Raw genomic sequence first — 14709 nt, forward strand, 5'->3', positions numbered from 1 at the left:
CGAGTTTCTGAAGATGCTACACTGAATCAGCAGGTGATCTTAAAGAGGCAAAGATTCATTCATGCGGACACAAAGCACTATGAGACAACCCTGAAGTTTAAATATGAAACAGCTGTAAAGCACATCAACACAACTCAGAAGTACCCAGAAAAAGTTGCAGCGATAAACTGAAGCATCTGTAAACAGCAGTTTAAAGGCAGGAATCAACTCAATCGGCAGAAGTATACCGTATATTTATATTGTTTATATATATATATATATATATATATATATTGTTTATTCTTCAAGAAGCATCATGTTCTCATTGCAGTACCAAAAATGGTCATGTGTGTTGAGTATTTTCTTCATATATTGAGTTTGAAATTTATAGTACCTTGACTACCCAACCATCCAGGTCATTGGGACTACTTAAGGATAATGGTGTGAGTGAGAGACAGAAAAACACATGCTGACTGTGCAGTTAACAGAGGTCACACCTGAGAGATGTCCATCACAGCGTCACAGCTGAGAGGTCGAGCAGAGGTTAAGTCATTGAAGCCCAGAAGAGTAGAGATGATACCATTCTGATCAATTCTGCGAATCATGGTCCCGTCCACAAAGAAGAGTACACCATACTTATCCACTGTAATGCCTGCAGATAAGAGTCACCGCATGAGCACGAGAGAAAATGTCCATCAGTTTCATCTCGTTTATCTGTACCTAATGTGAGGGCAGAGAACTACTTAATGACAATTAGGGACTATAAGCTGTGATGAAATAAAAGACTCATCATGCCAAGGACAAGTAATGCAGAAATTGATTTTTTCATCAGTGACAGAGAACAATAGGAGCATCAAAACAGATGAAAATCTCTATAAGTATTGATTAAATTACAGCAAAAACCTCAGCAGTAAAGTTTCTTATTGTGCTGCTTTCTCTTCCTCGGATAATAATAATGATGTCAAGGATATCAGTCTTTGACGTACATCTTTGTTCTTTTCTTTCACTTTGAACAAATCTTATTTAGGTACCTCAAGACATTTAGTTTGAAAGAGTGATAGCAAACTGTTCTAAACAAACCTGGACCAAATATGAGAATTTCATGGGCACAGACTTATTTCAGTGCATATGACTCACGACATATTCTCAGTGGAGGACAAAAAGTAAGCATATGAACTAATGACTAATACATCATCCCAATATGAAGGCAAGCAGAATATGAGGATGCCAGGAAATGTACAGCTATGGTACAGAAACAACTTTTAGCTAAAACATACTGACTTTCTTAACGCCCACTGTCGAAGGTGCAAGGTCTTTTTCTGTGTGTTCATTTGTCTGTACTGTTAGCAAAATATATCATGAACCACTGGATGAATTTTAAATGAATCTCTCAAAAAGTAATCACTGAATTTACATCTAAAACTAATTAACTTTTGGAGTCAGATGCATTCAAGTTGGCTGCCACAACTACATCGCCTCAGAAAATACAAAATGGCTCTAACTCAGTCCATTTTAGAGATTTTAAGTTAAAATTTGATGTGTTAGTAGCCAAGATTGATCCTCAACTTATCATCTGAGAACTGACTGATCAGGTCTGATCTGTTTTTAACACTTTGCCATTAATATTTGGAGTCAACTCTGTCCGTCTATTAGCAAAATATATCTCAAACCACTGGATAAGTTTTAATGAAAATTTCAGAAAGTAATTATTGGGTGTCCACCTACAACTGAGTCAGTCCAATTTAAGATGGACGCCACAGCCAACTGATTCTAGAAAACACAAAAAGCGCTATAACACTGTCAGTTTAACAGATATCTAGCTGAAATTTGTCGTGTTGATAGCTGAGACTAATTCACAACATATACTCCAAGTGCTACTACACATTGCACAAAAACTTTGTCTTAAACTTTGGCATTAACTTATGAAGTAAACCTTGTATGTATGGGACTCTCAGAAAGTATATATTGAGTGTAGATCTATAGCTGATTAACTTGGCCACCACAGCTACTCAATCTTAGTCAACACAAAAAAGGTTATAATTCAGTCAAATGTACATTGAGCAAAAGTGTGATGTGGTAGTCGGTGAGGGTCACCTTCAACACTGACTCTGAGAGCTAACTAAGCTGTGAGATTGTGCAATATCCCATGATATCACATTTGACGTCATTTAAAAACCATACATTACCTCGGGGATTAGTAAGAGTGGCTTCAACTGCCTTGCCTCCATCGCCACAGCGAGCGTCATCGTATGGGAGACACTGGTCACCAGTTCCTGCCACCAGCTCCAGATTTTTTGCCACATCTTTGACGACATTCAGGGATTTCACCTTAAACACCTTCCTGCTGCTTGTGTCTGACAGATACACGGCACCGTTCACCGGACTGGTGGCCAGGTAGTACTTATGAGCGGGGCTGTTGCTGAGTAAAAAAAAAGGAAGAGGAAGAAACTCAAGTCAATAAAGCTGGGAGGACTGCGGTGCTTTCAATAAGAAACATTGGCTAATACGATTAAAATAGATTCAAAAGCCATTTAGAGACTCAATTGGGCACAATTACAGTTTAAACCTAGGACATGGGAACAGAAAAAGAGAATGAGATTAAACATGACAAAATAAAATGAGATTAAACATGACATAATGGTGGAGCTTAGAGCCATCTACAACACAGTGAGCTCAGTTAGAAATCCCTGTTGTCAAATGAGACAAAAAAGGCCACTTATCTAAAAGAAAATGTCTGGAAGACTTTACTACAAAGCCTACATTTGTGAAAAAATCTGCAGTTTTCTGAACTCTCTTGTTTCTTTAAAACGATTGGAACAATGATAATATTGACTGAGGAAATTAGGAAAACAGAGAATGGTCTCAGTTATTTGAGAACCCTGGTGCCTTTGACAGAAATTTTTATCCCAATAGTGGTTTAAGAAATTCCTGTGATATCATTTGAAAACAAATAAATTAAACCATCTGTATAATTTCAACAGCATGGTTAGAAATACAAATGTTACCTTTTAAACTTGTGACTGTTTTTTTTTTTTTTTTTTTAATGAGCAGCAGAAAAATCACTACGGCACCAGAAATTCATACATTTTTTTGTATCCATCAGGCAGATATCTTAACACAAAAAAATATCCTGTTTAATTCCAAACTAAATCAACAAAGTAATCCTTCACAGCAAAATGAGCTTTCCCAACCTGACAGACAGCAGAAACAAATACATCTAATAAGGCTGATCCAATGATCGCCTAAAGTCTGTCTGTATATTCAAGGAGAGATAGATATCAGAAAACAAAGAAAAGAGAGCCGTAGATGAGTCAATAGAAGTACAAAAGAAGTGACAGATAACACTATTTGTATTGTTAAATCTTCTGCAGCTTATGATAAACATGAGCTTCTGTTGAAAAATCAAAGGATGATATGTTCAAACTTCAAAAAACATGCCCCTCTACACTACTAGATTTTCAGTTTTCCAGGCAAAACTGACATTAGTATGAAAGTAACTTTACAGGCTTGTCTATGCTTTCATATAAATGGAACAAACATCTTTTCTCTACCTAAATGATGCTAGAAATGCATAATATTGGTGTGAAATGCTGAATCAACATTTACAGAATTGTCCTGTTTTTTATTTTGTCATAGACATTTTGGAATCTAATTACTTTACATACTTTGTACTATTTTAACCATTTATATATGAAAACATTCAACTTATTTGAGATAGGTGATATGATTTTTGTTTTTGGTAACTTTTATATTTTTGAAAACATTTAACATTATTTACAAATATTTTCCCCATGGAAATACTTTGAGATCTTCAAAAACATTGTTCTCTTTGAAATTTGCTTCAGCATCCTTGCTCTATTTTTGTCTTCTTAGTGTACTTTTAGTTTTTAGCTAGCCTTTTGCTCCTTTTAGCATCTAGCTACTATTTTGCATTTAGCTTTTAACCAGCCTTTTGCTACTTTTAGCTACATTAAGCTTTTTGCTACTTTTAGCTAGAACCTTGTTGTTTTTTAGCTAGTGCTTTGCTTCTTTTAGCTTTTAGCTAATGTTGTGATTCTTCAGCTTATTTCAATCAAGTCATTCAGCACTCAGCATTCAGACTGCATAATTGCAGAAAATGCTGTTAAATATTTGCTGCGTCTTTCTTTTATTTTCTTGAAATGTATCACTTTAACCTATCTTTGCTTGTGAAACTATTAATAAAAAAGGGATTCAACAACTATTTTAGTGATTATGTCCACATTAAAGATGTCTCCAGTAATCAGGACAGGGTATGGCACAGTTCTGCCAGATCCGATAAACTTTATGGAAAAACCTGTCAGCAGGGCGTCATTCAAAGCAGATTAAGACAGTATTTCCACTCTAACCTTGAGGGTCCTTTTAAGGGCTTACGGTCAGAATAACAGAGCCAACAGCCTATGTTTTCAAACTACAAAAGGAAAAGCAAGTGGGTCTGCAGAGTTGTCATCTTGAGTACATAATATTAAATGACAATTGACCTTCAGTGAATCAGTGGTGACAGGGCACTGCAGCAAACCCCGGGCACATATGTCACAATCAGCCCACCAACCAAGTTGACTGATATGCTGTTTTACGGCACGTTCCAGGTACAATGAGCTGGTATGGAGAATGTAGTTTTCTTACAGAACGAAGGTCAGTAGTAAATCTCAATAAGGGGATTCAGATTTGCCTTCTATCTTCCATATGCAATCAGTTGATACCTTATCAGCTCCGGTTTGCATGTAAAATGGTGTTGGTCCCTCCCCCCCAGAGTTTGAAACTGTGGGGTGTTATTACCTGACCTTGAGCTATGGTTGCATACGCCATCTATATTCACTGACAACATCTAGTTTGTAGAAGATAATTGGATTTTGCTGCATGCTGTCGTGGAAATGGTTGGAGCGGATGGGGACATCCTTAGCAGGGGGTCAATGAGCATTGCAGTGAGATCACCCACCTCCCACTCCTATCGCTCGCTAACACATGAACAGGAGGCAGTCACTCGTTTTAGACAGACACATGCTGTGTTTTCCTGGATGAATCTCCTTTTAAAATGCAAATGTGTTTGGAGCACAGAGACTGAAGGGACACCGGTTTCTTGTGTCTTTAGTCTTCAGCCAACAGAGGATGTGTTATGAGATCTGTAAGTTATCGTATACTAGAGTTGTAACTTTGCAAAAAGGAATCTGAGAAATAAAGACCAAAAGCAAAACAAAACAAAAAAAAAATGTAGAGACAGAAAATAGAAAAGAAGGGAGGTTTTGTATATTTTGCTGAAGTGGTCTTTCTTTTAGCATCACAAAGCTTTTCATCCTCAGTTTGACTATGTGTTCCTCAGCTTAAGTCAAAGCTCTTTAGACAGAAAATCAATCGATAGCCCTTCACCTGAAACGTGGTATCTAAAGAGGACGTACTGAGATTTCCCCTGTTGCCTCCTGCCTTGGAAAATTAGGCCCCAGTACTTTAAGCAACTGACAAAATCTGTATTTAGATGAAATTTGTTTGAGCTCATCAAAAATATTCTTAGAAAACTTAACCTAGTTTGTTTAATTCTACCAATGGAGTAACTGCACAGGTGAAGCAATCCTAAATTTTTTATTTGAGTATCTAAATGACTATAAGTTAACCTCCTAGGACCCTGCATCCACATATGTGGACATCGTTCTTCTCATAGACTACATTATAAAAGATAAAAAAATAAATCTTTGTTTTTACACTCATCAGGTCCCAATGAGGCCAAATAACAAAGTTAAAAATGCAGGTCTTAGGAGATGAAGCAAAACACTCACTGTCAAATATTTTTTTATATTTCAAAAAGATTTGCTCTCCTGTATTGTAGTTATGTTGAACTGTATCAAGATGTGTCAAATTAACATGAAATTTCACATGTTTAAGTTCCTTAAAGGTATTCATTGCAAAGTCATAAAGAAAGGTAAAAAAAAGTAAATTTTATAAATTAATAATAAACAAAATCTGAACAATAAACTTCACATAGCTATGGTTATTGGACTTCTCATTTCCAATTACATTTAAAGAATCATTAATTTGAATCTACTGGTACATATTTATGCTCATATCTGATGCATAAAATATTTTAGTGTTAGACTGGAGTTGAAACAGTGTTAAAACTGTACACTTCCCAGTCTAGAAAAGGTTTTGCAAAAGCTGCATGAGTTTGAGTGTGTGTCTTTATGGTGCTCCACTTCCCAGCTGGAGCCCAAATAGTTATTCTTGACAGTTGTCTTACTTGTTCGTTTTCTTTTTTAGGAGTATAACAAGTTCTTGTGCCAGAAGATCTGGTGAGATTAAAACGTCACAAGAGCTCCTTTTAAGTTGAATTAATTATGAACCAAAAAAAAAATATTATCTCATGGCTTTGGTGAAATAAGCTGTGAAGATGTTCCCATCACTTTAAATTGATTGTGGTGCAGCAGTTCTGACATGTCAGGCACTAGAAGGAGGCTTTTCCTGTTCTCTTGCAGCTTCTGCAGGTACGTGCTGAGAGGAAGCATGCATCTATTTAACAGATAAGATTTAAGTTGAGATTACATTGTCACCCGACTCATGGATTCTGTGAAATGTTTAATCAGTTTTGTGAAGTGACACCATTCATGAGACTGAGAATGGCCAGTCAGTTGAGTTTGTGGCTAAAAGGTTTTTTCTTAAAAATACTGTTGTCTCATGAACTCAACATCTTGTTTCATGAGACGAGTGTCTGGTTACACCCCAATATTTACACTTCATACACATATTAGGAAATAGCATAGTATCAACTATAGCACATTTTTGACATGAAAGTTTTTGGACCCTTTTTATATTATCTTTAACAAATACTGTATAGCTTACCTATGCCTGAAGTCTTTATTTCTTTCAAAGTTTGCAAAAAGCAGCGGAAATGAGAGAAGAACAGAAAGGAAAAGAAAGATCAGTTGTTAGTAGATAGAATTTAAAAAGAAGTTAGGTTAATTAATTGTAAAATATTGTGACAAAAAATTACATTTATCTACACAAATTTTTCTGAAAGCATTTAAACAAAGAAATTATCTTGTTTTTTTGTTTTTTTTTAAGAATGTCCTCTATTAAAATGTCATTACACACTGTTCAGTCTCTAAGAGGACCACACTCCAGCTGATTCAGGTGAATGAGAGAGAGAGAGGCAGCACCATCAATCCTCTGCCTTTAGGGCATTTCTGTCTATCTCAATTGCCCTGGTGGTTTACAGCCTGTGTTTAAGCCTACTTGAGCTGCTCACGGTCCTGAGCGGATGTTAGTAGGCTACTCCTCCGTTACCTGAGCTCCAGGACACTGGTGACGTTTCCCGTGGTAAAAATCCTCCTCACGTAGTTGAAGTCGCCCACGTAAAGACTTCCATCAGAGCCACAAGCTAAGGCCACAGGGGCCATGAGTTTGTTGCCGTCAGCGAGGCCATTACAGCTGGGGCAGGAAATGCTGCGCCTGCGCCCGTTCCCCATCACGCTGCCAATAACAGGGGGCTGCTGGGAGATGAAGACATTCTCTCCATTGCCCATGTGAAGAATGCCTGATGAGAGACAAAAAAAAGGTGACATATGCAACATGTTTAAGTTCATTAAATTTGAAGTTTTTTTTCTTTTGAAGAACAAGGGTAGGGTGGTAAAGTCAACTACTACAAACCAAACATAAATAACTTTTAGAAATCAAAAAATATAAATAAAATATTTTCAAATGCAGTATTTGCTGTATCAGATCAGATAAAAAATACTTGAATGAGAATTTATTATGATTTTAAAAAGTTTGTATGTGACTAAAGCCATGGGCATGGCTCTGTATGACTGTGTTTGCAAAAAGAGCTCATCCCAGTGAATGAAAGCACAGGCACAATTTTTATGCCAATATGGTGACCAGAAACTCTTGGGCACAAGTACTTGGAGTGATAAAATTACCACATGAACACAATAATGATCACAAACATTCAGAAACATATTGAGAAAAAAAAAGACTCAGATTAGCATTGTCCCAGAGTTTTTATCTCCAAGGCTTTGAAATGAATATGCTTAGAGCACTTTGAAAATACTGTATTTTCAGGGATTCAAAAATGTAACCCTTAAACTGTGGTAGTTTTTCTGCTTCTGAGGGTACTCGCTGACCTGACTTCTTAGAGCAGAAAAACATGTGGGCTATCACAAACGATCAGCCAAGCATCCCTTTCCTGGGACGTGATTTAATCTTTGGGACTGCTGCTGCTGGGAGCAGCAGTCTGACAGCAATTAAATTAGGGATGATCCTAAAAATGCTGGGCATGGACAAGACATGGAGGTGCCAAATGGTGGGGTGGGGAGGTGGGGGGTAGAGGAACTGGCAGTGCTGGTGAAAAGGCAGGAGGCAGCTCTCTCCATCCTCTGGACATCACATTCAGACTGAGCAGGCTCACTGCCTCATAGATCAAAGTGCCACCTTTCTGAACAATTTTCCAAGTATGTCTCATCTCTTCAGATGAAACTCTCCAGACACAAAACAGGCTGTGAAGCCTCACTGGTGACAGCTGCTACCCAAAGTTATTCCTACTGCTGTGTTTGAGTAATTGAGCAATTTGTCGGCAATAAGAAAACTAACCCCCTTCTTCTGAAAGATGCATGGCAGATAAAGTAATATGGATGAGCCAGGGAGGACACTTTAGTGTTGCATTAAACTCATTACCAAAGGCACCAGGCAGCACTTATCTACACTTTTTAGAGTTATTTGATCAAAATGAAAGAAACAGGCTTTAAACTATTTTGAGATAGAATTGACATGAATGACTCACAAAGGGTAAAAGAAATTGCAAAAATTAGTTCACTAGTCGAAATTTGGTGGCAAATAAAGCTAGAATAAAATAAGGATATTAAGTGGTAAAATATTATCTGAACAATCATTTAAACAAAAAATTAAATAATAATCATTTTAATATTAATCATTTAAAAAGGTTGCTGAAAAAACTATTCAAAGAAAGAGTTGACTCACCACTCTGGATATTTAAAGCATGGTGCTTGTCTATTGTCCACCCTCCCAGTTTGGAGGCGGTGATTTCATAGCCTTGTAGAACAGCCGTCCTCTTCTCCCACAGAATAAGGTCTGGACATGATTCATACTCAAAACCCACTGAAACTGCAAAAAAAAGCAGAAATAAAACTAGTACTGAGTAACATATGTTCTACTGAAAAACAAAAATATGCACCATATGCAAAAATATAAGTCATCACATACCAAATGCTTCAGAAAGGCCGGACACTTTCTGGCTGTAGACATCAGTCTTATCCCACACAAAGTCATAGGAGAGGTTGGGGGCTGCGGGAAACCACTTTCTGAACAGTCTGCCTTCCACAGCCACCAAGAGGTGAACCTTCATCAAGTTGAAAGGAATTGTGGAGTGGGTGAGGGTCACCCTCAGTATTGACTTATAACCTGGAGTCCTGCTGCTTAGATAGCCCAGTTTCATATCTGTCCCTGGTATAGGCACTTCCTCCTGCAAAGACTATGGGCAAAAAAACAAAGAATATTACTGGAAAGGAAAGGAAAGCAAAGGAAAGGAAAGGAAAGACAAGGTAAGAGGAAAAAAGAAAGAAAAGAAAAATGAAGGAAAGGAAACCAGAGGAAACGAAGGAAAGGAAAGGTAAAGAAAAGAAAGAAAAGAAAGAAAAGGAAAGAAAAAATGAAGGAAAGGAAAAATCCTAAAGGTGACTGACTGGTTGGATTAATACATATACATTTTTCACACATATTCTCAAAATGTTCCTCAGTTGGTCAGTGAACATCTAAATCTTGGTCACATTTTTTCACTGTCTTGCCTCCAACCAAATCAACACACCCAAGGGAAGCTGAAATACTAACTGGAGTACAATTATAGACACACATTACACAGTATCCAATGAAAGATTTCTTCACATTGTACTCCAATGAGTATTTTTAAGAAGTGATTTAATAACAGCAAGAGTTTCATTAGTACAATGGTCTTCCCTGTTATGCATATGACAACGGCATAACAAGTGAGCCCTTGGGCTTCGAGTTTGTGCAGTCCAATAACATATTTAGCAATAATGTTGGTTTGGTAAGACACATTGCTGTTGCCTCAGAAAATTTCCTCTTAAATTCGATGTGTAGCTCTTAGATGATAAACCGGTAAGTGAGCACTGAAATACTTTACACAGTGTTCCTATTTAAGATCAAGGATCGACAGCACTAGTTCAGTTGACCCAGTCCTCTCTACTAAAATTACATTGCCTCTCATCACCCGTCTCCACAGCACAAGATGAGATGTAGCGTAGCAATTAAAACAGCTGCTCAAAGCCACGTTGGTCGAGGGACATGTCACTTCAGATGTATTTATTTTTAAATGCTCACAGATTGCAGCTATTTGTGGTTAACTGATCAAAATTCTTTTTTACAAGTGTAAATGGGAAGACGTCTTTGTGCAAAGCTCTTGGAGCTCAAGCATTAGCAAAAACAGGACTGCTATAAATAGACAGAACTGCATGCTAAATTCACTGACATGCCATCAATCATAAGAAATAAACTGGGATATGAAGAGAGGACAGAGAGACACAAGCTAGATATCCAGGAGCAGCACATAAAGCTGCACACAGATGACCAACAATGACTAACAAAACAGGGCAGGGGACAAAATACAAATAGGTGAATTGTAAAAGCAATCATACAATTGTGGTGCTACCATAAGTCAATCATTTACAATAGTGTTAGAATTCTCTTTCAGCTGTTAGGCATGGGTTGTTTAACCAAGAGACCCAGGGAGATTATATCCTGTGGGGCATAAAAGAGGGCGAGAGGCAGAGCTTCACCTGGATTTCAGGTACGATTGTCCCTCTTTCAGAGCAGGAGCCAGCGAATGCGGTGAGCGGAGCTGGGGACACCACAGGGATGGGCCTGCTAAAGCTGCTGAGGTCACAGCTCGGGATGTCGTTTTCCTCGTGCCGCATGACGATGGTGTCCATGACAAAGAAACGTCCCCATGGCAACCACAGAGTGTGCTCCTGAGTGATGAATGGAGCGCGCTCAAAGTGCAGAGCTATGGCGGTGCCCCCATTGGTCACCAAGTCAAAACTGGAAAACAGATGTGAAGAATGTCAGAGAGGATGAACAGATTCACACCTTCTCTTTTCTAAGAGCATTGTTAGAAAAAGTCAAAAGTAATAAAAAAAATTAAATAAATGAAGGCTATAAAGATTATTTTCCACTCTTAGGTGCAAAAACATTTTTAGACACATGCTGAATATTCAATAGTATTAACATGGATCACAGTCTTGAAAGCTCATCTCTTCAGCTTTTTGATCTGAATATGTTATTTCAGAAATGAAAAACAGCAGATTTCAGGTATGATGTTTCGTCTGTGTGTGTGTAATGCAGTGCTCTTTGTGTTCGCATTTAAGTGTGTGTGAGAGAGAGAGAGCTTTGCACTGCAGGATGGAGGCAGCCGCCACTACTTTATCGATCCCTTCGACGAAGCCCGTCCACTCTAACATCAGTCTAAAAGCCCTGCAATGCAATCCCATCTGCTGTTGCATTAAAGGGCTTCTGCCTCTGGTCTGACCTGAGTTTCAGTAAACAGGCTGTGCGGTGACAACAACATGGCAGCACCTGCACTGGACTTCTGTGGCTCCTGTCACTTCACGCTAAGAACCAATTAGCACCTGGTCACCTTTACAGGCCCCTGGGACAGGGCCACATCCTCACACAGGAGGAACCTTTTCTGAATTACAGGTAAAGAAGTAGGTCCAAATAGCCGCTTTGAAAATAGGCAACCTCCCTCTTGGTTTCAGCTGCTATAAAAAGAATTTGCTTAGTCTAACTTCCCTTGAGGGTAAGCATCTGATTGGTAGCGGGGATAAAAAATGGCTTGTTCCACACTTTGCTCTCACCTAGCTTAAGGTTGAAGGCACAGAGTGTTCTCCTCTACCAGTCCAGAGACTACAGAGCCAGGCTGCTGTTATTGTGCCATTGTATATCTGTGACCCATGAGTAGTTTGGCAACTGTGGCCTGTCAGTTTGCATGAGACTCAGCAGGCTTAGCATACATGCAACACTTGTGGTCAAATACCCATGGGCACAATCACCAACTAATGATGGAATTTACTGAAAGTTATCAATCAGAAGCAGCCTGAAGCCATGTGACAAACTGATCAAACTACTTACAGCTTTAAACACTTCTGCTCTTTGTACAAGCTGTATGCAAATTATCTACAGATATTTGAAGGAAATAAGAACTCCAAACAGGACTGGATTCTGAAGCTCAAAAACTGGTTTTAGATTAAAAATAGAACCCCAAACTAAAATCAAAACCAGAATCTGTTCAGCTGACAGCGCCGCCCGCAGGTTCTGATACACGTCACAGGTTCTGATGAGGAGCTGCTGACGAAGACTTGAGCCCAGCAGTTGTTCCCAAGTTTAACCTCTGATTAAAATTACATATAATCTGATTTTTAATTTTTGGTCAGCATTTTTTGCAGAATCTTCTTCTTCCTCATCCTCATTTAATAATAAATGAATAAATAATCAAAAGTATTGTGATAAAAAAAAGACATCCACCTAATAAATAATGATAGTAAAACATACAAAATCAAAACTACCACACTAAATTTAAGGTCAGTATCTGTAAAACTGCATGGGTTGCAGCCATTTCTGTTTTTTAAGGGTCAGGTGGCAGTGGTAGCCATCTTTAAACAGGCTGACACTAAAACGTTAGTTAGAGCTCTACATCCAGTGATTACTTTCTGCAAATTTCAGTGGTTACACAGAAAAAAAAAAACATTATCCACCTTCATTTTATAATAACAAGCCAAACTTACATGAAGTCAGAAGTAGAGTTGTCCTACAAATTCTTACTTCAATAAAGCTATTGGGGTGTTTTATAGCTGACAAAACAAAACAAACAAAAAACCCAAAACAACAATATAAAGGAGTGGGACTGTTTCACCGCTCAGCTAATGAAAAAAATGTGGCTACACAGTTATAAAGAAACAAAAGTAGCTTCTTTTGTTTAGGCCAGCAAACTTTCAAAGATATCAGAAAAAGTAATATAAAAATCTAAAACCCGGACAATAAAGAAAATGTCATAAAAATGAGTTGAGACAGCCTTCCCATTTCTAAGTGGCTGAACAGGTGCATTTCTGATTTCACGCTGCACTGAGCCTGTTTACAGAGATTGCAGGGTAGTTGCAGGAGACTGGACATGTTTACACATATGCTGGAAGGGGAAGAATGGGTACAGAGCCTAGCACAGGAAAAAAAAAGACAAAAAAAAACCTGAGTGTTGCATGGGAAAAATGGGGCACACATAAATGGGGAAAAGATAGAGATGAGGGAAGTCATCGCAGTGGAAAGGACATAGAACCTGTGCTCAAGGAAAGCATGAGTGGTGCCCAGAAAGGAAAGGCTTAAGGGCAGTAGGGGATTAGAGGAGGAAATGCCTGAATGAATGGAGAGTGGATGAAACATGTGAAAAAGGGGAAACAAAAGAAGTGCAGTTGACAGATTTCAGCCATTTTTAAATGGGTGACGAGAACAGCAAGATGATGGAACGAATGAGGAAATAAAAAAGACTGATCAAGATCAAAGTGGTGGCAAATTTAAACCTTTAGAGTGTCAGCGACTGATAAAAGTATCAGGAAGAAGTGAGGCTTAGAGAGCAAACACCAATTCATGCTGTGCTGTGATAGAGGGGCTTGGTTTGCTACAAGAACCCCTTAATACAGAGGAGGATGGGAGATATGAGGGGATTGGGGGCTGCAACTGAGTAAGTTCTGTATGCTTGTGCAATCTGATCCAGAGCCTGAAAAGAACAGATTTCTTCTTTTTTTTAAAGGGAGAATATGATTAGAATTTTAGGTTTTATTTCAAGAAAAAAAAAAAATCAAACTGGAATCAGAATTTTGTCTGAATTTCTCTGAGAAACTCCCACGTTCATAGCAGCTCAAAAAGTGGCTCAAAGGAAGCCACACAGAAACAACTTCCTACTCGTCACAACAACATTTTCTTCTCCGTGAAAAGAGGTGCTGTGATGGATCAACAAACTACATGGGATGAAATAGCTGGAAAAAAAAAAAATCAGAAAAACTGTCAAATTGTCTAAAAAAGACATATGACACATATAATATGGATTATTTGTTTGAAGCAACATAACTTTAAAGTAATCTCATAATTATTCTCCATCATTGAAGGCAAAGTGATGACGTTTGTGTCAGTGTGTGTCTGTGTGTGTCTGTGTGTGTGTCTGTTTATTTGTACCATTAGCAAAATATCTCATGAACCACTGGAAGGATTTTAATGAAACATTCAACAAGTAATCATTTAATGAACCTTCAGAGTCAATTCAAGAAGACTACCACAACTAAGCAACCTTTGACAATACAAAATAGCTAGGATTTACTGATAACTATGGATAATCAGGTAAAGTTTATGTGGCAAAAGCTTAAAGTCATTATCAGCACATACTCTGAGCATTAACACATCTTGCGAGATGTGGCTGTGGTAGTCATCGTGAAGTAAATCCTTGTCATGAAGCTAACAGGCGATATGCATTTCTTTAAGGAATGCTAGGCCTTTAATTATTATTTAAGGTTTGAATCTGGGAATTTAATTGATGAAACATAATACTGTATATATATATATATATATATATATATATATATATATATATAAAATGAGAAAAAAAGTACTAATATTAAGTGCTGAAGGAGTAAGAAGTGCTTCAAAATCTGATTT

The 14709-nt window shown here is 37.9% G+C and overlaps 1 protein-coding gene across 14 annotated transcripts in view; it reads right to left on the reverse strand.

The window, feature by feature from the left end:
* tenm4 (teneurin transmembrane protein 4) overlaps window positions 1–14709 on the reverse strand; it is a 165069-nt gene that overhangs the window by 30253 nt on the left and 120107 nt on the right. For 10 of the 14 annotated variants that reach the window (XM_037981872.1, XM_037981842.1, XM_017416403.3 and 7 more), the window contains 7 exons: window positions 10791–11052; window positions 9202–9469; window positions 8959–9102; window positions 7270–7519; window positions 6826–6846; window positions 2166–2398; window positions 477–631 (listed from right to left, as the gene is read on the reverse strand). In XM_037981872.1, coding sequence (XP_037837800.1) covers window positions 477–631; window positions 2166–2398; window positions 6826–6846; window positions 7270–7519; window positions 8959–9102; window positions 9202–9469; window positions 10791–11052 — 1333 coding nt within the window. The remainder of the gene's footprint in view (window positions 1–476; window positions 632–2165; window positions 2399–6825; window positions 6847–7269; window positions 7520–8958; window positions 9103–9201; window positions 9470–10790; window positions 11053–14709) is intronic. The other 4 variants (XM_017416404.3, XM_017416393.3, XM_017416395.3 and 1 more) reach the window with 1 other exon arrangement.

The sequence above is a fragment of the Kryptolebias marmoratus genome, linkage group LG2 (genome assembly GCF_001649575.2).
Source record: "Kryptolebias marmoratus isolate JLee-2015 linkage group LG2, ASM164957v2, whole genome shotgun sequence".
NCBI lineage: Eukaryota > Metazoa > Chordata > Actinopteri > Cyprinodontiformes > Rivulidae > Kryptolebias > Kryptolebias marmoratus.